The sequence below is a fragment of the Lepus europaeus genome, chromosome 15 (genome assembly GCF_033115175.1).
Source record: "Lepus europaeus isolate LE1 chromosome 15, mLepTim1.pri, whole genome shotgun sequence".
Taxonomy (NCBI): Eukaryota; Metazoa; Chordata; class Mammalia; order Lagomorpha; family Leporidae; genus Lepus; species Lepus europaeus.
Window position 1 is genome coordinate 35,566,023 of NC_084841.1, and position 24,914 is coordinate 35,590,936.

Consider the following 24,914-nt stretch of genomic DNA (forward strand, 5'->3'; position numbering starts at 1 on the left):
ACGGATCTTTTTTTTTTTTTTTTTTAATTTTTGACAGGCAGAGTGGACAGTGAGAGAGAGACAGAGAAAGGTCTTCCTTTTGCCGTTGGTTCACCCTCCAATGGCCCCCGCTGCTGGCATGCTGCGGCCGGCGCACCGCGCTGATCCGATGACAGGAGCCAGGTGCTTCTCCTGGTCTCCCATGGGGTGCAGGGCCCAAGGACTTGGGCCATCCTCCACTGCACTCCCTGGCCACAGCAGAGAGCTGGCCTGGAAGAGGGGCAACCGGGACAGGATCGGTGCCCCGACCGGGACTAGAACCCGGTGTGCCGACGCCGCAAGGCGGAGGATTAGCCTAGAGAGCCTCAGCGCTGGCCAATGTTACACAAATTTTTTAACTAGGTGTAAGAACAAAGAGGTGGCATGGGGACTTGGCTGCTGGCTTTCTAGAGGTTAGTCATGACTTTCAGGGAGGATGGCCTAAAGGTAGGAACTACCTTTTCAGTCATGACTTTCACAGAGGATGGCCTAAAGGTAGGAACTGAGATAAACCACATACAAAATTTGTGATTATTGTTTAAGCAAGGAGTCATGGTCACAGTGAATTCCTGTTCTAATAAAGGATAAAGTTAGGACAACCCCAGAAATGCCAATGTGACATTCTAAAATGCGGCCCTATGTTTTAATATTTCTTTTAAATGGAGAAGGAACAAGAAGTGGGTTTTGTAATTTACTCAGAAAAAGATACACAAGATATAGACTTTATTTCCATGTATTTCTTCAATCAGATGCTTTTTTAAAAAAATCTCCAATTTAGTCAGATTTACTACTGTTATATGTACTATTATATCAATAAGCAAATTCACATGATGATTATTCTTGAAGACAACAAACAACAGATTGTAAAATCTAATAGACCGTAAAACACAGCAACATAATGGAATAAATATGTTAACATTAAGAAAAAAACAAGTTTCTTCCCTAAAGAGCTGTAACCTTCATAACAATTTACAGAGCTCTGTTTAACTTAGTCTATAAGAAAACCCTGCTTTGGATAAGGCATTGTTTTATGAATCATCTACCATTTCTCAGAGAATAAGGCACACAATCAATAGCGTAATAAACCACGAAGCTAGCCGATGGTACATATATGCCACAAAGAAAAGCAGGTACCTTTGGGGCACTGATTTTAATATCAAAATAATAAAACTGTACAAATGTAAAATTTACAGCAACTAAATCTTCCTTTTTTGATAAAGGTTAACCATGTTAACAGAAGATCACCCTGAAAGACCAAAGGAAAAAAGCAAATTTCCTAAAACTACTTTATTTTGAAAAAAAAAAAAAAAAGTTTTCTCTTGCAGTATGAGGCAGATTTTTAAAAAATGGCTTAACCTGTACAGTATTTTTTAATAATATGTAAACAAACTGACCTCAACTAAGACAGATGGAATGACACATTCTAGAGTTTACATTTGAAATGACATTACTGCTGATTTTTTTTGGTGTGAATTCAAATTCTATGGTTATGGTCAATGTAACAATATTTTGCTAAAGCTATTTGTTAACAAATATTTTGTTAAATGTAGTTCTTTTTTTTTTCCCCAAACAGCTAAAATACTAACATGAGATTCTTGGGCAAAGATAATAAAAAATACTATTTTAGTAAAATGTTACTATACTCACTATACTCAACATATTATAATGATTATTTTCTAAAATGGCTTCTAGAATAATAATCAAGACTTAATGTTACTGTCTTTTATGAATATTGTAAAGATGATATCCTAAAAGAATTCTGAAGCAGATTTTGCTACTAATCATAACCCATAGAGTACTTTGCAAATTAGTTAGGATCAACATTTATGAAATAAACACATGTCAGCATGTACTACATGTCTTATTCATAACCTCATTTTGGCCATTTCATTGTTTAAATATCTCAGGAAAATATAGATTCAAATATAATGCTGTTTCCACAAACAGTTACCCTAAAATTTGAGCTATTTTCATCAGGAAATGGACTTAGAAGTATATTCCTAGCCAATAAACTGGATGTTCATCTAACAAAAGCATAAGTAAAGCCAGAAACAGAAAAAATGATGAAAACATTTCATGGAATAAATAGAACTCTATTACTGTACTAAAGTGTCAAGTATGAGAGAAATAGAATTATAACAAATATAATTTTAAAAAAATTACACATGCCTTCTGAGCAACAGGATTCAAGAATTATAATTAAATAATAGAAGTACCTAACTGATTTTAGATAGCCACTTTAGTATTAGCTACCATTTATTTTCATCACCTGAATCATCTGATGACCTCAGACATCAATCCGAATTCCATGTTTTGAAGACATCACTTGTCTGGTCCCTGTTAAACACATAATGAATGAGCAGAGATGAGGTAAAGATGCTGTGGTTATTACATAAAGCCAGAATGGCAAAGGAGAAGTTTTTCCAAACGGGCATATCCATAAGCCATGACGAATTCCATCTCGGATATGGTGGGAGGCCCAGGATATAAACAACATCCATGGAAGAAAGCACCAGGAGTCTTTGAGCTTGCAAAGGTGCATAGTCAGCTTCAGGGTCAGAACCACGACGGGTATCACCGTGGAACAGTGAAGGAGAGGTCTTCGTGGAAGAGTCAAAGCCGCCTGAGGGGAGAAGCAGCAGCTGCGGTCATTTCCTTATTGGCAAAACAAAATTTTATAGATGCTTCTTAACACTGTAAAACAGTTTCCAGAATCGATTAGAAATGCAGGGTAATCATTTTCTTTGCCACCTCACAATACATTTCCCAAAATTATGTATAAAGTAAAGAAGATGAAAGTGTGAGAAGGATATCTTTTGCGTTAAAAATTAAATCAAGGTCTGACAGAATGATTTTTTTTTTTAAAGTTTCCCCTTATTTGCTTAGACATCAGCACCTGCTAAGGCACGCTGTCCTGTGTTAGATGACACCCACAGGGTCCAAGGATTAGACCGTGGACCTTTTTGGGGATGTCATTTGCTCAGCGTTTTCCCTGTTCACTGCCCTGGGAATTCTGATAGTTAGCACACAGACTGAAGAATGTCCAGTTGTGCGTGATCCTTCCTTTTATTTAAAAGAACAACAATCCCTCTTTCCAACTCAAAGAAGAGCCTAGATAGTCTCTTGGAAAATAATAGCAGGGAGTGGGTGTTTAGCACAGTGGTTAAGATCCTACTTGGGACATCTTCATTCCATGTTGAAGTTCCTGGATTCTAATCCCAGATCTGTCTCCAATTCCAGCTTTGGGCTAATATGAACCCTAGGAAGGAGGAAGGAATGGCCCAAGTAGTTGGGTCTCTGCCACCCACATGGGAGACTTGGAATTGGCTCCTGGGTCCTGGTTGCAGCCTGGCCTAGGACAAGTTGTTACAGGCATTTAGGGGAATGAACCAGCAGATGGGAGATCTTTCTCTGTCTCTGTCTCTCTGCTTCTCAAACAAAGAAACTTTTAATAACAGAAGCCAGTAAATGTTTGCTTACTCAACAATACAAGTGTCATGAGATTATTTTCTTTTTCTTTCTTCAAATGAATATTTTTAGGGAAACTAAGGCCCTTGACTTAGCAGCCCTGGTGACAGAGATGTGACTGTCCCCATTACACTGGGGACCAAGGCTCCAGCACATGAGGCGTTGAGGAACAAGCCATGCTCCAATCACAGCATGGAGAGTATAGAAACTGCTCCGTGAAGTAATATGACCAGGGTCACACCACACAGGAATCATAGCAGGGGTGGATTCCACATTCCAACTTCCCTTTGTCCGAGACTAGAATTCCCATTTCTTTCTCTCCCTTGCCAAACTCCTACCCATAAAAAAGTTAACACTTCAGTGCAGAGAATTACTGTAAATCTACACACACAAAAAAACATACAAGAAGAGAAAATGTTGTGGGAAGACAAAAGGCTTCTTTCTGCACACCTGAGAGAGAGGAATGGACCAGAATTGTGGAACAGATGGGAGGGAAAATACCAAAATACACTGCATATGGGGAAAGAGATTGAGAGAATTCATCCTGAAACTCAGAGACAGAAGCCAAAATAAGTGAGTGGACCAGACTTTTTTTTAAAATTAATTAATTAATTTATTTTTTTGACAGGCAGAGTGAACAGTGAGAGAGAGAGACAGAGAGAAAGGTCTTCCTTTTCCGTTGGTTCACCCTCCAATGGCCGCTGCGGCTGGCTTGCTGTGACCGGCGCACCGCGCCAATCCAAAGCCAGGAGCCAGGTGCTTCTCCTGGTCTCCCATGCGGGTGCAGGGCCCAAGCACTTGGGCCATCCTCCACTGCACTCCCGGGCCACAGCAGAGAGCTGGCCTGGAAGAGGGGCAACCAGGACAGAATCCGGTGCCCCAACAGGGACTAGAACCCGGTGTGCCGGCGCCACAAGGCGGAGGATTAGCCTATTGAGCCACGGTGCCGGCCTGGACCAGACTTTAATAGGGAATCTAACAAATGATGTTGAGTAATTACGAGAGCCTGTAACACGGGAGATGACCACTGGGCCCTGATGACCGCTGTTAGGAATAGGAAGAGCCAACGGTGATCCCACTCCTGTTGTGACTTCCAGAGCCAGGGGCTGTTTTCCATTGACAATAAAGTATAAAAATGCTATAGTGAGCCTGTAACTACCAGAAATAATGCACAGTGCCCTACAATGTGTGGATTTAAAAATACTTATGTTGTTGGCCTACTGCTTGCTTTTTCATTCATTTGGGTGAGGTGGATTCCAATACTGTTCCTAACTATAGCTGTGGGCTTAGCCCTAAGTCAGACACTCAGAGTTGGAAATGTACTTCAGAGGATACTGGAAATATAAAGATCACAATAGGTGTAGAATTGGCTGCTGCACCTGTCAATGAGTTGGCTTTCTTATAAGGACTTGTCTGTTCCAGGGCGCGAACTGGTGTCCATATGGGATGCTGGCACTGCAGGCAGCAGCTTTACCCCTCTACACCACAGCGCTGGTCTGGGTTTTCTTATTTTTAAATAAAACTAATTCTCCCTAGTTCTAAATGATGCTGGGAAGATCGGTATAATGGTGCTAAAGGAATTAAAGGGAAGGCCAGACACATGTTTCTTACCTTTAAAGACAGGGATCTAGCGAGGAAAAAATGGTCCACATCAATAACAGAAGCTAGAAATCCAGCTAAAATGATTTCTCCACAGTCAGTCTTCTTCTTGATTCCAATGACTACTGCCCAAGACCACATGCCAATCACACAGTGTGCTGCATTATCTGAGAGAGCACGAATCCAGTCATTTTGCTGAATTATGGGAAACTGAAGAATTCTGTCAGCTACTAGGCAAAATATCCCCAGACCAAGGCTGGCAATAAGAGATTCAGTGCTACAAGACTGGAGTAAAGCATGAGTCTTCTCAGTCTCGGATGCCATTATAAACAATAGGTCAGTATATGGGAAGAGCCATGGGAAACATAGGGTCATACAGTCGCTTCATTCCTGGCACCCTAAAATAGCAAGAAGAGGAAAATATTCATGAAGATTATGGATTGCCATATCATATTTAAACAAAGTAACATCATCAGCAATTTTACAAATATAAAATCAAATTAAAAGCTGGCATCTTTTACATGTTATATTATAAAGCCACAAGGCTCAATTAACTTTGTAGAAACAACAATGTAGTATATACCAAGGGGTATTTGAGAAGGTCTACTAATTGTAATCTCTTGCTTTGAGGTCATCAGATAGTTCTCTCAGCAGTGTGGATCACAGGGTAGGGAAGTGCACCCAACAACTGTTTTCTATACTTCTTCTGACAAATGTTTCCTTCCTTTGGGAAAACTGCTTATCCAGAGCTGACCTCTCCTTAGTAACACCATTAATCTAGTGATGAGGGTCACCCAGTCAGACTCCTTTCGAGAATTCTCCCAAGTGAAGCTGGTGGGGAAAGTTGCTTTTCTTCTCAGAAGCTGTTCTCCAATATATGACACAGTCTGGGAAAATAAAATCCCAGAGACACAAGAGAAAAAGCTAAGAGAATGTTGAGGACATCAAGTCCTGAGGGTCAATCTCTAAGGCTCTCAGAGCTGCCAGCTTCCTCAGATTACCCTTTTCTTCTCTGAGCTACTCCAGCATTTCCCAAGTCTCCTCATTTCTGTTGCCTCTAACCAAAAAAATATAAGTGAAATAAAGATAAAAAGGCTATCATAATTCAGTGTTGAGTTCTAACTTGGCACAGAAAGTGGAAGTCATTTATTCAATTACAGTTAACATTGTACGATAACTGAGTTTTTGTTTTCTATTGTCTTAACTCTGAGACAAGAAAATAACAAAATGATTTTTTGAGTATTATTGAACTTCCATCCTGCAATAAAACTGTACATAGGTTATTCCATATACTTGAAAATTTATATGAAAATATAAAGGGCCTAGAATAGGAAACAAACATTGAAAAACAGGAACTAAGTTGAAGGACATATGCTATCTGATTTTAAGTCTTATAAAGCTACAATAATCAAAACAGTGGGGTTGATATAAAGATAGTGAAATAGATAAACAAAATAGAAAATAGGATCAGAAAAAGAACCGTATGTATAGACTCAGTTTACTTTTGATAAGTCAATAGCAAATATTCTTTTCTACAAATGATTCTAAAACAACTGGTTATTCATATGCAACTATAATGAACTTCAATCTATACCTTACTCTTTATACAGTAACTAACTCAAATCACATTGCTAAAATATAAAACTATAAAATTACTGGAAGAAAAGATTTTTTGATCATTAAAAAACTTGATACATTGAATTTCAAATTTAAGAATGTCTGCTGTTTGAAAGACAATGTTAAGAGAATGAAAGGGGGCCAGCGCTGTGGCATAGTGGGTAAAGGCGTTGCCTGGAGTGCATATGTGCACCAGTTCAAGTTCTGGCCACTCCACTTCCAATCCAGCTCTCGGCTATGGCCTGGGAAGGCAGTAGAGGATGGCCCAATTCCTTGGGCTCTTGCACTCACGCTGGAGACCTGGAAGAAGTTCCTGGCTCCTGACTTCGGATCACCCTAGCTCTGGCTGTTACAGCCATTTGGGGAGTGAACCAGCAGATGGAAGACCTCTCTCTCTCTCTCTCTGACTCTGCAAATGGAAGATCTCTCTGTCTCTCCCTCTCTCTCTCTCTGTAACTCTGCCTTTCAGATAAATAAATCTTTTTTTAAAAAGAGAGAGAGAATGAAAAAACTAGCCACAACTTGGGAAAAATATTTTCAAATTTCTTTATTTTTTTTTTTTTCTTTTTGACAGGCAGAGTGGATAGTGAGAGAGAGAGACAGAGAGAAAGGTCTTCCTTTTTGCCGTTGGTTCACCCTTCAATGGCCACTGCAGCCGGCGCATTGCGCTGATCCGAAGCCAGGAGCCAGGTGCTTCTCCTGGTCTCCCATGCGGGTGCAGGGCCCAAGCACTTGGGCCATCCTCCACTGCCTTCCCGGGCCATAGTAGAGAGCTGGCCTGGAAGAAGGGCAACTGGGACAGAATCCAGCGCCCCGACCAGGACTAGAACCCAGTGTGCCGGCACCGCAAGGCGGAGGATTAGCCTGTTAAGCCACGGCGCCGGCAAATATTTTCAAATTTCATATCTGATATAGGACTGGAATCCAAAATATGTAAAGAACTTTCAAAACACAGTAATGGAAAAACAAACAATACAAAAATGGGCAAAATATCTGAAAAAGTATTTTACCAAAGGTGATATACACAAAGAGAGCCAGTAACTATACAAAATATGCTCAACATCATTATTAGGGAAATGCAAATTGAAACCACAGTGTGATACCAAAAGCACATATTAGAATGGCTAAAATTAAAAACAGGTTAATTCCAGGGTTGGCATTGTGGCCTGATGGGTTAAGCCACTACCTGCAATGCCAACATCCCATATGGGTGCTGCTTCAAGTCTTGGCTGCTCCACTTCTGATCTGGCTCCCTGCTGACACACCTGAGAAAGCAGCCGTGTGGGAGACCTGAATGAAGCTCCTAGCTCCAGCCTGGCCCAGCCCTGGTTGTTGTGGCCATTGTACTTCTCCCAGCCTTGGTCACTGTGGCCATCTCGGGAGTGAACCAGTGGATGGAAGATCTCTATCTCTCCGTAACTCTTGACTTTTAAATAAATAAAAGTAAATCTTTTTTTTTTTTTAAAAAAAAGGTGTGTTTTGTGGCGGCCTTACAGCAATCATTTGGGGAGTGAGAATGAACCTGTAGATAGAAGAGCTCTCTTTCTGCCTCTGCCTCTCTGTAACTCTGCCTTTCAAATAAATCTTTAAAAAAAAAAAATTAATCCCAAGCATTGATAAAGATGTGGAGCAACTGGAACTCTCAATACAGTGATTGTGGGAATGAAAAATGGTACAACCACTTTGGAGAAAGTTTTCCAATTTCTCAAAAAATTAACCATTCTCTTATCCTATGCCCAGTTATTCCACTCCTAGGCATTTCCTCAAGAGAAATGAAAGTGTACATGTACATAAATACTGACAACTAAATATTTTTAAGAAGATTTATTTATTTGAAAGGCAGATTTACAGAGAGAGAGAGAGAAGGAGAGACAGAGAGATCTTCCATTTGCTGGTCTACTCCTCAGATACCTGCAACGGCCAGGGCTGGACCAGGCTGAAGCCAAAAGCTTCTTCTGGTTTTGCATGCAGGTGCAGGGACCCAAGCACTTGGGCCATCTTCCACTGCTTTCCCAGGCACATTAGCAGGGAGCTGGATCAGAAACAGAGAAGCTGGGACTCCATGTGGGATGCCGGCATTGCAGGCTGCAGCTTAACCCATTACACCACAGTGCTGGCCCCAAACAAGTGAACATTTATAGCAAGTTTATCTGTATTAGCTCCAAACTGGAGAAAACTCAAATATCCATCAACATATGAATGGTAAACAAAATGTGGAATATAAAGAAACAAGTGATACAAATAAAAACATGATGGATTTCAAAATAAGTGAAAAATTCAACTTCCTCACCCCCAAAATGTATGTAGTTAAAACTCAAAGGATAAATCCAAATATAAACTATGGACTTTAGTCAATAATAATAATTATCAACACATTGGTTCACTAATTATAATAAATAGACCACAAAAACATAAATATGTAGAGAAAAAGGGAACCTTTCAACACTGTTGGTGGGAATGTAAATCTGTAGTGATTGTGGACAACAATACGGAAGTTGCTCAAAAAAACTAAAGAGAACTACCATATGATCCAGAAATTCTGTTACTAGGTATATATCTGAAAGGAATGAAATCAGTCTGTCAATGAAACATCTATACTTCCATGTTTATTTCAGCACTACTCACAATAGTCAAGAGATTAAAAACAGCCAAAGTGTCCATTACCTGCTGAATAAAGAAAATGTGATACACATGGAATACCACTGAGCCATGAAGCAGGATGAAACCGTGTTATTTGTGACAACACAAAGGTCATGATGTTAAGTGGAATGAGACAGGCAAAGAAAGATAAGTGCCATGTAATCACACTCAGATGTGGGATCTAAAAATATTTCAGGCCGGCGCCGTGGCTCAACAGGCTAATCCTCCGCCTAGTGGCACCGGTATACCGGGTTCTAGTCCCGGTTGGGGCGCTGGACTCTATCCCGGTTGCCCTTCTTCCAGGCCAGCTCTCTGCTGTGGCCCGGGAGTGCAGTGGAGGATGGTCCAAGTGCTTGGGCCCTGCACCCCATGGGAGACCAGGAGAAGCACCTGGCTCCTGCCTTCGGATCAGTGTGGTGCGCCAGCTGCGGCGGCCATTGGAGGGTGAACCAATGGCAAAAAGGAAGACCTTTCTCTCTGTCTCTCTATCTCTCACTGTCCACTCTACCTGTCAAAATAAAATAAAATAAAATAATATTTCATAGAAGTTGAGAGTAGAATGGTGCTACTAGAGGCTGGGGAGAGCAGCTGGGAAGGAGGGGTGGGAAGAAGTTGATTAACAAATACTAAGTTATGGTTAGGCAGGACAAAGAAGTATAGGTATTCTGTTGCATGTAGGATAATAATGTAATATATACACATACATATTTCCATCACATATTGGGTGGCTATAAACAACACTAATATAATTAATATATGCTTATGTATTTTAAACTAGAAGAGTGGATTTCTTTTTTTCTTTTTTTTTTTGACAGTCAGAGTGGATAGTGAGAGAGAGAGACAGAGAGAAAGGTCTTTCTTTGCCGTTGGTTCACCCTCAAATGGCTGCCAAGGCCGGCACGCTGCGGCCGGTGCATCGCGCTGATCCAAAGCCAGGAGCCAAGTGCTTCTCCTGGTCTCCCATGCGGGTGCAGGGCCCAAGCACTTGGGCCATCCTCCACTGCACTCCCAGGCCAGAGCAGAGAGCTGGCCTGGAAGAGGGGCAACTGGGACAGAATCCGGCATCCTGACTGGGACTAGAACCCGGTGTGCTGGCGCTGCAGGCGGAGGATTAGCCTATTGAGCTGTGGCGCTGGCCCTAAACTAGAAGAGTGGATTTCTAATGTTTTCCCCAAAACGAGGTAATATATGTTTTAGGAGTTGTATTTATCCTGTATACACATACTGAGATATCACATAGTACCCCATAAATATATACATTTTTACATACCATAAATATGAAATTTAAAAATGCAATATTAATAATAGGGACAAATGTGTGCAAGGGGAAAGGGAGTACAGGAGAACTCTCTGTAATGCTGTTCGACTTTTCTATAAACCTCAAACTTGTTTAGGTTTATAAAGTCTTAATTTTTAAAAAATTAACAAAATATGTTAATTTTCAAATTAAATAAATGAAGCAAATCTGGAAACATAATTGTAGAATCTAGGTAACATATATTATAGTTCATTTCATTATCTCCTCTACTTCCTGTTATGCTTGGCATTTTCATTTAGAGATGTCTTTTCTTTATTTCATAAATGTGAATTTACAAAGTGCAACTTTTGTATTGTTGTAGCTTCCCCCCCAACCTCCCTCTTTCCCATGGCCCTCCCCTCTCCCTCTCTCATCCCGCTTTTACAAGAATATATAGTATATGGGGCCGGCGCTGTAGCGCAGTGGGTTAAAGCCCTGGCCTGCAGCACCAGCATCCCATATGGGCTTGGTTGCTCTACTTTCCATCCAGCTCTCTGCTGTGGTCTGAGAAAGCAGCAGAGGATGGCCCAAGTGCTTGGGCCCCTGTACCTGTGTGGGAGACCAGGAAGAAGCTCCTGGCTCCTGGCTTTGGATCAGCTCAGCTCTGGCCGTTGTGGCCATTTGGGGAGTGAACCAGTGGATGGAAGACCTCTCTTTCTCTCTCTGGCTCTACTTTTCCCTGTAACTCTTTCAAATAAATAAAATAAATCTTTTTTTAAAAAAAGAATATATAGTATGACCCCTGCTTATATAACATTCTGGAAAATGCAAACTAATTTACAGTGACAAAGTAGATCAGTGGTTGCCTGTGGACAGGAAGGGTGGGAAAGATAAAAAAAAACTCAAGGAATCTTTAGGGAGACATGGATGTTCATTATCTTCATTGTGGTGAGATTTGTGGTTCATAGTTTTATACATGTCAAAGTGTAGCAAAGTAAATATTTTAAATATAAACAATGAATTACATACAGGTTATATTCCAAGACATGAAAAAGTTAGGAGAATATACTTTATTAATTAAAAGAACAAGGGGCCAGGGCTTTGGCGTAGCAGGTCAGGCTGCTGCCTGCAGTGCTGGCATCTGGATCCAGCTCCCTGCTAATGGTCTGGGAAAAGCAATGGAAGGTGGCCCAAGGCTTGGGCTCCTGCCACCCACATGAGAGACCCCGAAGTTGTTCCTGGTTCCCAGCTTTGGCCTGGCTCAGCCCTGGCCATTGTGGCCACTTGGGGAGTGAACCAGAGGATGGAAGATCGCTCTCTCTCTCTCTCTCTCTGTAACTCTACCTTTCACATAAACAAATATATCTTAAAAAACAAAAGTAGGCTTCCATGAAAAAGGTACAATCTTAAAACAGAAAATCATGGAAATGAAAAACCTAAAAAGTCATTGGATACAATACAGAGTAGAATGAATGCTTCAAAAACAAAATGAGAAATAGGTAAAAACACTCATAAAATTTATATGGAACCACAAAAGACCCCAAAGAGTCAAAGTAATCCTCAAGAAAACTAACAAACAGATACAATATCTGACTTTAAAATATACTACAAAGAAAAAAAAATACACTACAAAGTTATTAGAAGCAAAATAGCATAGGACTGGAAGAAAAACTGACATAGAACCAATGGAATAGAATAAAGATGCTCCCCTCCCAAATATACACATTTACAGCCAAATGATTTTTGATAAAGACAATAAGAACATATATTAAGAAAAAAAGTCTTTTCAATAAGTGGTGCTGGGAAAACTAGAATCCAAATGTAAAGAATCGAACCAGACCCTTTCACCATACACAAAAAACAACTCAAAATGGGTCACAGACTTAAATTTAAGAACTGAAATGGACCTCTGGGCTCCTGGCTTCAGCCTGGACCACCACTGGATTGAACCAGTGGCTGGAAGGTCTCTCTTTCTCTACCACTTTTTCAAATAAAGATTTATTTATTTATTTATTTGAAATGCCGATCTACAGAGAGGCAGAGGCAGAGAGAGAGAAAAGTCTTCCATATGCTGGTTCACTCCTCAGATAGCCGGAGCTGAGCCGATCTGAAGCCAGAAGCCAGGAGCTGCTTCTGGGTCTCCCACACGGGTGCAGGGGCCCAAGGACATGGTCATCCTCTGTTGCTTTCCCAGGCCATAGCAGAGCGCTGGATCGGAAGTGGAGTAGTGGGGACTCAACTGGCACCCATATGGGATGCTGGCACTGCAGGCAGCAGCTTTACCCACTACACCACAGTGCTGGCCCCAATAAATAAATCTTAAAAACAAAAATAAAAACACAGTGGCCTAATTAGCTAAAAGATACTAAGCTTATATTGTGGTGCAAACAATACCTTTAAAGATCAAAGATTAAAAGGTGGTGCAAGTAATAGCTTTAGAGCCAAAAGACTTGCCTATCCTTCAAGTGTTTATGCTCTATAAACATTTCAGGAAAGAAAACAAAAGCTCAGAGAGCAAGGACTTTGTCTTCATTCACAGCCATACCCAAGTATATAATAGGCACTACATATTTGTTGACTAAATCAACAAAATATTATCATACACTCTGTTATGACAATGTATTGTATATATATATTTTTTTAAAGATCTATTTATTTATTTATTTGAAGGCAGAGTTACAGAGAGGCAGAGGCAGAGAGAGTGAAGTCTTCCATCTGCTGGTTCACTCCCCAGTTGGCCACAGTAGCCAGAGCCGAGCCGATACAAAGTCAAGGAGCTTCTTCCAGGTCTCCCACGTGGGTGCAGGGGCGCAAGGACTTGGGCCATCTTCTACTGCTTTCCTAGGCCATAGCAGGGAGCTGGATTGGAAGTGGAGCAGCCGGGACTTGAACAGATATGGGCAGCAGCTTTATCTACTTCACCACAGCACTGGCCCCTAGTATTATATATTAATACAGTATTTAAAAAAAAAACATTTAGTAAAGTGTAAAACCATTCCTGGGAATTTGCATTTTTAAAAAGTATGCATACCAGGTAATTCTCATGTTCATTAAACACTGAGAACCACCAGTTTACTAAAAATGATGAAATTTGATGAAAGCCCAGAAATATTGCCTTAAAAGTCAGAAACAGCATAGGTATAACTTTGTCCTGGCAGTTTCCCCCTGGCAGGGGGAAAAAAGGAAGGAAGGAATAGTAAAGAGGAGAGAAGGAAAGAAAACATATCACTACATTATTAGGAAGAAAACAATTACATTTGTTTGCAGGAGAGAACCAGTTAAAAACTGCTGTGGAAAAGTGGTTTGGTCTTGTGATCAAGAAACCAGTTAGAATGCCTGCATTCCATATTCAAGTGCCTGGGTTCTACTCCTTGCTGTGGCTCCTGGCTTCAGTTTCCCACCAGTGTAGGAGAGGCAGTGGTGACGGTAATTGGGTTCCTGCCACCCATGTGGGAGACCTGGATTGGGCTCCCAGTTCCTGACTTCAACATGGGCAGCTCTGGCCATTATGGGCATTTGGGTAGAGAATCAGTGGATGAGAGCTCTCTTTCTATCTCTCTATATTCATCTCTCAAATAAATAAATACATAAATACCTGTAGGAATTTAGATGTAAAGTATGGATAATTCAAGATAAATACTACTAATAATTTTTCAATATGCCAGTAATAATCATGAGTAAAAATATATGGAAAAAAGAACATTCATAATAGAAATAACTCAAAATACTACAAATAAACTAAACAGGAAATTTATACAAATAAAACTCATAATTTTATTGGGACAAAAAAGATAATTGAGTAGAGCTCTGGAGGCTTTGTTCTATCTTTACTTTGTTACATTGGATTTATACTTCCAAGAACTCCCTTCCTTGTATAGTTCTGGGTTATGTTGGCTGCAGGAGACACTTTGCAGGAGATTTCGAAGGCAGAAATGAAGCAGGAGCCGTATTTTTCACTCTGAAGGGTGCTGTAGGGCACACTGTGGAGCTTGCATGTATTGCTGATTTGTTGGCTTACCTTGTTGGCATGGGAGAGCAGCTGGACCTCCTGCTCCCATCAGATTTTTCAGCTTCTCCTTCGGCCTGCATGTGCAGCTCCTGGATCAAGCACATTAACCTCTCCTATCTGTCACTTACAGCATCAAAACCAGAGTTGGTGAGGGGCCAATACCAGTTCCATTTTGTTTCCAAAGGTTTCATTTTGCCTGACTGCCAGTCTAGCTGATCTGTAGCAACTTCAGGCTCAACAATGGACTCAGAGGCAACAGGCTGCTCTGCCCACTCCCACAATTCCATATGACCTAACTCCTGTAACAAATCCCTCATTCTTTGACATGCAAAATAGTTTTGCTTCTTTAATGGTTGTTCTGTTTTATTGTATAGAAAAAATCGATGGTATTAATATCTTCAAATTAATTTATAAATTTAATACAATTTTCATCTAAATCATAACGCTGTTTTCTTATTGGAATTTCACAAAATTATCCTAAATTTCATTTGAAAGAGTAAATGCTAATAAGCCTTTGAAGAAAAGCAGAGAAATCGGAATACTGAAAGATGAATACAAAATCCAGAACCAGACCTAATATATGTATACTTCGGGGAGGGATTAATGAGTACATAATTTCAAATTGGTATAAAAATGATGTATTGTTTAACCCAGGTACTATTATCAGTTATGGTTTTTTCTATATAATTATGAGGAATAGTCTTTACTGGACTTGACCAGGAGCCCATGAATCATGAGAACCTCTGTAAATCTGTTAATTTTCTTCTCCTGTTTCCGTAGCCTCATGAGTTGTTTTTTCTTTCAGTAATGGATCCTTCATATTTTTCCTTAGGGTGGCTGTTACTACCTGTTACTTCCAGCCAACCTCATGAGTCAGGTGCTCCAGGTAGATAAACTTTCTTGTAAGCTTCAGACACAACCTTGAGAACCACAGTTAAGGTTCTTAAGTGCACGAAATAGAAAACACTGGCAGTGTGTAAACAAAAAACACATTTAAGAAAAGGATATTGGGAAATCACAGACTTATCAGGTTTCAAGAAGCAGGCTTCAAGGCTGTCCTTCAAGAACCTCAGTCAAAGTGACATTAGACAACTGGTCTGGTGAATACCTCTCTTGTGCCTCAGCCCAACCCCCGTCACTAGCTTTGGCCACTGACTTTGCTGCCAGTACTGCACTCTCTGCTGCTGCCAGAAAAGGTTCTCAGAAGCATTTGTTTCTTTGCTTTCAAGAGAAAATTTGTTGTGGGGGAGGGTTTGTGTCTGTCTGGCTACGTCTCAGTCAAATGCTCATTCTCTAGCCACAGGAAGACAGGAAGAGTATATGGCCTTTTCAGCATGGACAGGACAAGGCAGGCTCGATATTTCTTTAGAAGAGGAATCTTTCAGATACACTATACTGAACAGGAAGTGACCAGTCCACACTGGTACTAAGTAGGTCAGAGAGGGCTACAATTGCTAAGAAGTACTGGAGAAAGTTTATCATCACATGATTCTAGATAAAATCATTGGCTAGTATAAGGAAATCTTATACAACTTTAAAAATTTAAAATGTCATATCCACATAGAGTTTTGCAGTATGGACCATTTCTCTGGTTAAATTAAGAAAGAATCAGTTTGGGGGCCGGCGCCGTGGCTCACTTGGTTAATCCTCCACTTGCGGCGCTGGCATCCCATATGGGCGCCAAGTTCTAGTACCGGTTGCTCCTCTTCCAGTCCAGCTCTCTGCTGTGGCCCAGGAGGGCAGTGGAGGAAGGCCCAGGTGCTTGGGCCACTGCACCCATATGGGAGACCAGGAGGAGGCACCTGGCTCCTGGCTTTGGATCGGCGCAGTGCTGGCCATAGTGGCTATTTGGGGAGTGAACCAACAAAAGAAAGATCTTTCTCTCTGTCTCTCTCTGTCTATAACTCTACTTGTCAAAAAAAAAAAAAAAAAAGAATCAGTTTGGTTGACTAGCTGCCTTGAGTATGTTCACGATTAGATGACTTTTGTAATAAGCTTGGTTATCAAAGCTATTGGGATATTTATATGAATTTGTAAACAGATTTCTATATAACCCAGCTACCTAGAAGAGCTAAAAATTATTTTTACAATTTGATATGCAGGACCACATAAAAATGTAAAACATCTGCATGGAAAAGCTAAGGACAAATAAATGGAGGACACTTAGAACATTTTGACAGAAAAATTTAGAACACTTATAAGAGAAAAAGGATAGTAGCCATAAACTTATTAAGGGCTCTTAATATTAATTTAAAAGGCATACTAATAATAACATGGATGTATATGAAAAAGCAATTTGGAAAAGGAAGAAATACAAATGGTCAAAAATTATGAAAAGATTTCAACTTTATTAGTAATCCATTGAATTCACATTAAAACAGGATCATTTCAATGTCAGATTAACAAAAGATTTCTAATAGTTTCTGTCAGTAGAGGTGGGCAAATGACCACTCCCATAGATTTTTCATGACAGTATAAACTGGTACACCTTCCTAGGAGACAACATCACCATGAATAAAAAATTTTTAAGACTTATAAGCATTTCTAATTCTAAGAATTTACCAAAAGAAAGTTATTATTTAAATACAAAAAGCTATACATGGATGTTCAGCATGTATAAGGAAAAATTAAAAATAATAAATGAAGTTACTTCATAAAGTCCATGAAAACACAGAATTAGAAGTTTATTTGGGTACAAAAATTATTGAAAACTATGCATAGTTTTTCATAGTATGCATTTTGCATGAACTTTTTGAAGACATCTCATCTGTGTCTGAAACACAGGGCTAGTGAAATAGATTCCGTACATTATGCAGTCATTAAAAAATACCTATTTCTATCTTAGACACAGAAAGATGCTCAACAGATATTTAAATTTTAAAAAGGCAGCCTATAACATATGTAAAATATAACATTTTTATTTAAAAATATATTCATTTTACATTAAAAATCTGAAGGACTGTCATTTGGTTTGTCTCCCAGTGATGGGTTTGCAAGTATTATCATGAAATTTTTTTCCCGTCTTTTGCTAAAAACATTAAATGTTTTAATATTATGACTATGAAACCAACTTGGAAAAGGTAAAGCCAGAAGTACACAACTCAGACTCTAACATTGTCACGCTATTAAAAGTGTAATGAAAAAGTACGAACATATTTATAACACTATTCACATATATTAATAAAACATTAACATATATAACATTGATTAGCATTAATAAGTATGTACAATCTGCTTAGTCAAACTAATAGTACAATATAAAATAATTTGTTGGGGCCAGCATTGTGGTACAGTGGCTTAAGCCATCTAATATGGGCACTGGTTCAAATCCCAGATGCTCCACTTCCCATTCAGCTCCCTACTAATGTGCTTGGGAAGGCAGGGGAAGATGGCCCAAGTACTTGGTCCCCTGCCACCAATGTGAGAGACCCAGATGAAGCTCCTGGCTTCTAATCTGGATCAGCCCTGGTGACTGCAGCCATTTGGGGAGCAAACCAGCAGAAGATATCTCTACCTCTCTGTAACTCTGTAAATCTTTTAAAAAACATAAAAAAAAAAATAATGTTCATTGTGATGTATTAGTTGACATAAAAAGTCTGTATGAAAAATTTGTGCTTTTTTTAATTTTTAAAAAATATAACACCGGCCTTAGTTATACAATAAATATTATTGAAAATTCTAGGCAATATTGATAGTGTAATTACAGGTGTTGGTGCAACTGTATCAAGCAGGTATAAATATAGTGGTTGCTACAGATGTAGATATCAATTTGGGTATAAATAGCTATGTGAAGATCTCTAACAATTTCATTCTACTTTCAACATACAAGGCATTATTCTACATGTATTATATGGATCAACTCCTTGATTCTATTTCTTTCTTTCTTTTTTTTTAATTTATTTGAAGGCAGAGTTACAGAGAGGCAGAGAGAAAGAGAAAGAGAGAGAGAAAAAGAGAGGTCTTCCGTCCTCTGGTTCACTTCCCAGATGGCTGCAATGGCTGGAGCTGTGCTGATCCAAAGCCAGGAGCTTCTTCCAGGTCTCCCAAGTTGGTGCAGGGCCCAAGCACTTGGACCATCCTCTACTGCTTTCCAAGGCCATAGCAGAGAGCTGGATCAGAAGCAGAGCAGATGGGACTGCATATGGGATGCTGGCATTGCAGGCAGCGGCTTTACCTGCCACCCCCCAAATTCTATTTCTTAATTAATTATTTATTTATTTGAAATGCAGAGTTAGAGAGAGAGAGAGAGAGAGCGAGAGAGAGAGAGAATTTCTCCATCTGCTGGTTTACTCCCTAGATGGCCGCAACAGCTGGGGCTGGGCCAGGACAAAGAAAGGGACCAGGAACGCTAGCTGGATTTCCCATGTGGGTAGCAGGTGCCCATTTACTTACATTTCCTGAACCATTTAGCAGGGTGTTGGATTGGAAGTGGAGCAGAACTGGTACCCATATGGCATGTGGCATTGCAGCTGTTGTAATGTACCACAACAGTGGCCCCAACTCCTTAATTCTTTGAACAATTCTGTGAAACTACTACTATTATTACCCTAATTTTACAGAAGAAATCAAAGTGAACTCAGGTGAACACAGGTGTATTGTTTGCCTGTTGCTGATGCAACATTCACAAAGTGAGTGGTTTAAAATAATAGAAGTTCATTCTCTTCAGGTTGCGGTTACCAGAAGAAATTTCTGTATCTGTACATAAAAAACTTACACAAGGCTCTTTATGCAAAGAATACTTACTTTGCACAGAACAAAGTGGTTAGACCACTCTTCAGTGATCTCAAAATGTCCCAGAATCCTTGAGTGGGGTTTCTGAGACTGTCTCTGGAGTTTGTAAGGTAAAAGTATTCTTAGAATAATGTTAAGATGCCATTTACCTTTTGGGCTATGTTCTCTCCTAAGTATGCAGTCAGTTGCAGCAGATTTTCAGAGGCTTCCTGTCATGATGGCTCACGACATGCTGAGTGAAGAAGCAGGCACAAGAATGCTGCTGGCTCCCGTTACCCTGGACGTTAAAGAGATGAGTCAAAACATGAAACAATGTCATTCTAATCTCTATTTTTTCAAAATATAATTATTTCTTATTGGAATATGTTTACATTAACAGGCAATGGGCTTAATTACATACTTAGAACATTTTTTTACTTCATCCATTTTAATTTTTATTATGGTAAATAGTGATGGAATAACCCATATAAACAAAAACTCTTTGACATCTTAATATTTAAGTGTTTTTAAGTGTCCTGAGACATGGGGTTGGCGCTGTGGCTAAGCGGGTAAGGTTACTATCTGCAGCACTGGCATCCCATAAGGGCACCAGTTCAAGTCCCGGCTGCTCCACTTCCAATACAGCTCTCTGCTATGGCTTGAGAAAGCAGTGGAAGATGGCCCAAGTCCTTGGGTCCCTGCACACACATGGGAGACCCAGAAGAAGCTCCAGGCTCCTAACTTCAGATCGGCACAGTTCTGCCCGTGTGGCCATCTGGGGAGTGAACCAGTGGATGGAAGGTCTCGGTCTCTCTCTCTCTCTCTCTCTGTAACTCTGCCTTTCAAATAAATAAATAAATCTTTCTTTAAAGAAAAGTGTCCTGAGACAAACAAAAATAACAAAAAGCTTTAACCCCTCCTCTAGTCTGGGTCCTTGCTTTTTTTTTTTTTTTTTGACAGGCAGAGTGGACAGTGAGAGAGAGACAGAGAAAAAGGTCTTCCTTTTTGCCGTTGGTTCACCCCCCCAATGGCCGCTGCGGCCGGCGCACTGTGCTGATCTGAAGCCAAGAGCTTCTCCTGGTCTCCCATGCGGGTGCAGGGGCCAAGGACCTGGGCCATCCTCCACTGCACTCCCGGGCCACAGCAGAGAGCTGGGCTGGAAAAGAAGCAACTAGGACAGAACCGGCGCCCCAAGCTGGACTAGAACCTGGGGTACCAGCGCCGCAGGCGGAGGATTAGCCTAGTGAGCTGCGGCGCCGGCCTATTAGGTATGCTTTTAACCAAGAGATATGACCGAAATGAAAAAAAAAAAAAAAAAAAAACCTCTATTGCCGGTCATGAATCCTTTCTATATCTCAGGATTTATAGTTACAAATTACAAATTATTGTCTCTACTTTAGAAAGTCAATATTGGACAGATGAATGGAGGAGAAGTCAGTATGTTCAAAAGTTTAGTACATGCATTTTTTTTTTGCATATTTATTTATTTATTTATTTTTAATTTAACTTTTATTTAATGAATATAAATTTCCAAAGTACAGCTTATGGGTTACAATGGCTTCCCCCTCTCAAAACTTCCCTCCCACCTACAACCCTCCCCTTTCCCGCTCCCTCTCCCCTTCCAATCACATCATGATTCATTTTCAATAATAGCTTATAAAATATTCTTTGAAATAAAGAAAAATGCCATTATCCAGTTAGCTTGATGGGAACTATGGCATAGAGAGCTTAAATTAATGGCCAATCCAGAGAGCTGCAGCTCCTTCAGTAAGCCATGGCTTATAAGTCATCCCTAAGGAGAAAGGCCAGTCTGGCGGGTGAGCGTCGGAACACAAGGCTGGGTACACACTACAGAGGCCTAATACGAAAGTTCTGCCGCTACTCAGACTATGCTTATCCATGCATTTAATTAAAAAATGTATGAGTATTTTCAATCTCATGCCAGAAGGAGATAGAAATAAAAGGTCAGTATCCACTTAACTGCAAATTTCATGATGTCACTACAAGCCCACTGCATTATATCTTCTTTCACTCGTGAAACAATTTTGATAATTATATATTTAAATGTTACTATCCTTATATTTTATGTTAAATTCAGATTCTAAAAGGGTTGTATAGCTAAAAAAACTCATGATCAAAGTGAAAAAGTCAAGATTACTTCAAGTATTTAAATGGTGATCCAGATTTAAAATGACCTAAAAAGGAAAGCTTATTTACAGATCACTGTATCATACTAAGTGAACAGGAATCCATACAATAACAGGGCAATACAAATGCGTTTTATAAATGGAAAGCATACACAGCTTGCTCACGGGAATGAACTTGGAAGCAGAGCCTCTAGTGCCAGTCAGGCTGAGATGCTCACAGCCCTTGCCAACATCTGGACTGCAACTTCATGAGACCCTGACCATCTAAGCCTTTTCCAAAGCCCTGGCCCATAGGAAAAAATGAAATAATAGCTACTTATTTTTAAGCCTCTTAGTTTTGGTGTAATTTGTTATGTAGCAGTAGATACTTAGAACAGCACTATTTTAACAGTGATTCTAAGGATACAGATTTCTGGCACCTATTCCCCTCCAATCATTGGTGTAGGTATGTAGTAAGATTTTGAATATAAGAAAGAGAAATCTAGTGGCGGCACTGTGGCACAGCAGGTTAAGCCTCCGCCTGCAATGCCAGCGTCCCTGGGAATGCAGTGAAGATGGCCCAAATGCTTGGGCCCTTACACCCACATGGGAGACCCAGGAGAAGCTCCAGGCTCCCAGCTTTTTCTCAATGACATGCAGGAGCTACTTTCTGCACTAGGCAAAGCGTGTCAAACCCTGTCCCCATTAAAGCAACTGCCTTCAATTATTTGGCCTTCAGAGTGTACACAGAAGCAATCCCTCCGTTCCTTCACTCTACAAACACATAATTACCTAGTCTCTAATTACACGCCATCACGAATTAGTTGGTAATAATCTCTTAGACCTTGTTTCTGCCAAAACAAATAAGAGCTAACAAATTCCCCAGGCAGATGTCATTTTCTGCTTCACCATTTCCCGCTCCCCACAAATCTCACACGTGACTGAGAAAAGTCTGCGGTAAAAGCAGTCGGAAATCCAAAAACTGCTTTACTCTGCTGTACAAGTAAGTCCTGTTAGCTCAACTGCAGATGTGGTGAAACTGCCTATGTTTAATATCTTAATGCCAAGACGCCAAGTTTAACGCAGCCAACTGGCAGGGAAAGGAGACGCAAATCTTGCTCACCTTCCCTGAAACTTTTCACAGCCATCAGACCTCCGCACACAAAATGTTCAGTTCCGATGACCCTCACGAATAAAACACACAGTCCTGAATCGCAGCATGTTGCTCGGCAGATTCCCAAACTCACGCCTTTCTGAGACGATGCGATAGTTTTAAAATGTCCGCTTTTAAAAAGCGGGGCAGACTCTTCCAGGCCAGCTCTCTGCTGTGGCCTGGAGTGCAGTGGAGGATGGCCCAGGTGCTTGGGCCCTGCACCCGCGTGGGAGACCAAGAGAAGCACCTGGCTCCTGGCTTCGGATCAGTGCGGTGCGCCGGCCGCAGCGGCCATTGGACGGTGAACCAACGGCAAAGGAAGACCTTTCTCTCTCTCTCTCTCTCTCACTGTCCACTCTGCCTGTCAAAAATTTAAAAAAAAAAAAAAAAAAAGCGGGGCAGAAAGCGCTCCTGTCTTGAGGGCCCACGTAACGCAGCACAGCACCGAGAGCTCTAACGATCCGGGGCGCGAAGGGGTTCCCACACCTGCTGAGGACAGCAATGGGTCCTGCGGCAAACCCCGGCCCCGGCCCTGGGCCAGGGAAACGCCGGGGCCGCGGAGCCTAGGAGGGGGCTGGGAATCCAGGGGACCTGGAAGGCGGATGGCGCCGGAGGGCGGTTTCGAGGCGACGCGCAGCCCCCGGCCAAGCGGGCCACGCACATCCCACTTGCTCCGGTCCCCGGACGCCTGCCCTCCCAGGGACGCCATCCCCACCCGCGACGCGGACCTTCCAGACTTCAGACTCCGGTGGTCCCAGCCTCCGGCCTGCCCCCGGAGGACACAGGCCGCGTCCAGTCTCCGCCCGCCCCATCCCCCCGGGCGGGACGCAGCCGTACCCACCCTCGGTTCTTCAGACCCGAGCGAGCCCCAGCGCCAACAGCAGCCACGCCCCTCTCCTCCGCCCCCGGGCCCGCACCATAGAGACGCAGGGCACCGGCCAGAGCGGCTCCAGCGCGCACCGTTGGCGAGAGCACGCCGGGATAGTGCCCCGCCCCCGTCCTCGTAGAAAGCAAGCCTACCTGAGTAGGCTTCGGTTGAACGCGTAGTTACAGAGTTCCTCCCCGCTTATACCACTCAAAGGAACCTTGGGATGGCGGGGTGAGAACGAAAAGCGCCTCGTTGGGTTTTCTTTTCTCAAATCTGAGGACTCGCTTCTTGGCTCAGCCAGCGCGGAGCTACAGACGTAGTCGCCCGCGTCCCCACGAGGCACCCAAGGAGCGGCGGGGAAGCTGGGAGGGGGGGTGGCACCACCGAACGCGGGACTCAGGCGAGACTCCAGACCCTGGAGCCAGGAGCCATGGGTTTCGAAGCTGTGGAGCTATTTCCAGCTTTCTTCAGCGGATCCTTCTGGGCACAGACGGGGGTGGGGGACCCTCTGACCCGTCAGACCGGAAGCTCCTCAGTAGCGCTCCACTGCCCCCTGGCGGATTTCTTGGTAATTCTTTGTCTCTGCGCGAGCGGAAGTTGGGTGCTACTGGCTCAGGAACAGCGGTGCTGGGCCTGTAACACCTTATGATGAAAAAGCGTCTACAGACCGAGTAGTTTGATCCTAGTTCACTGGACTCACAGATAGCTTGTGTCATCGCACTGTGGCCGGGTCCCATTCCATCTCCCTGCCTCGGTGTGGTGGGTGCTAACCTAGCATCAGAGACATCTAGTTTGGCTATTGGCTCTAGGATACGCTGGCCAAGAGCCCACAGAGCAACATTCTTAACCCCTTCCTGTGATAGGGGCCTTCCTGGGAAGGGGTGTGTGTGTGACCGTTTCAACTTGCTTTCTTGTAACTTGTTTTTCTGCCAAGGCTGGGCCAATCTTCTGCCCGTTGGCAGGAAGCTGGATGGAAAGCAGAGGAGCTGGGATTGGAACTGGCACTTTAAGTGGGATGTGGGTGTTGCAACCCACTGTGCCACAGTGCACGCCCGTCACTGAATACAACTCTTGAGTGCTTTCATTCATGTTAAAGACAAATTTTCTCAGTCTGAGCGCAGTAACTTTTTAGTACATGACTCCGCCTACGCCTCTGGAGGGCCAACACAGATGGCCTCCTTTAAACTACAACAGCTATGTTTATAGTTCTTTTCTCTGTAGCTGAGTCTACTGCCTAAAGGCAGCGATTCCATTAAGCAATACATATCCGGTGGTTTCAGGCATTAGGCTACAGTGATTTATGGAGCACGTGTTCTAGCTGTAAGACGTAGCTGGGCAGACTAGTAAGTACTGTAAAGGAAATAAATAGGATGATGTCATGAGAGTAAGAAGAAGCTAACTTTGGTCAAGTAGTAGGGAGGAAATACTGTTGGGATTTGAAATGTGAAGAAGCCCATTGTGAGAGGAAT

At 41.8% G+C, this 24,914-nt stretch overlaps 1 protein-coding gene across 4 annotated transcripts; it reads right to left on the reverse strand.

Annotated features, from left to right (window-relative positions):
- Positions 1-724: 724 nt before the first annotated feature.
- On the reverse strand, positions 725-23,946 carry TMEM267 (transmembrane protein 267). Of its 4 annotated transcripts, none has more exons than XM_062212007.1 (4): positions 23,598-23,946; positions 19,469-19,596; positions 5,098-5,483; positions 725-2,641 (listed from the first exon to the last, which is right to left on the reverse strand). In XM_062212007.1, the coding sequence occupies exons 3-4, from the start codon at positions 5,458-5,460 to the stop codon at positions 2,306-2,308; spliced, it is 699 nt and encodes a 232-aa protein (XP_062067991.1). In that variant the 5' UTR covers positions 5,461-5,483; positions 19,469-19,596; positions 23,598-23,946; the 3' UTR covers positions 725-2,305. The 4 variants fall into 4 exon arrangements, with proteins under 4 accessions (XP_062067991.1, XP_062067993.1, XP_062067994.1 ...); XM_062212009.1 differs by lacking the exon at positions 23,598-23,946 and adding an exon at positions 23,419-23,461; XM_062212010.1 differs by lacking the exon at positions 23,598-23,946 and adding an exon at positions 23,306-23,375.
- Positions 23,947-24,914: the final 968 nt, after the last annotated feature.

Bases quoted from the DNA above. Each gene is read 5' to 3' on its own strand.
- TMEM267 (XM_062212007.1), bottom strand. From the start codon at position 5,460: ATGACCCTATGTTTCCCATGGCTCTTCCCATATACTGACCTATTGTTT. The intron at 2,642-5,097 runs GTAAGAAACATG...TTCTCCCCTCAG, and splicing joins CTAGATCCCTGTCTTTAAAG to GCGGCTTTGACTCTTCCACG.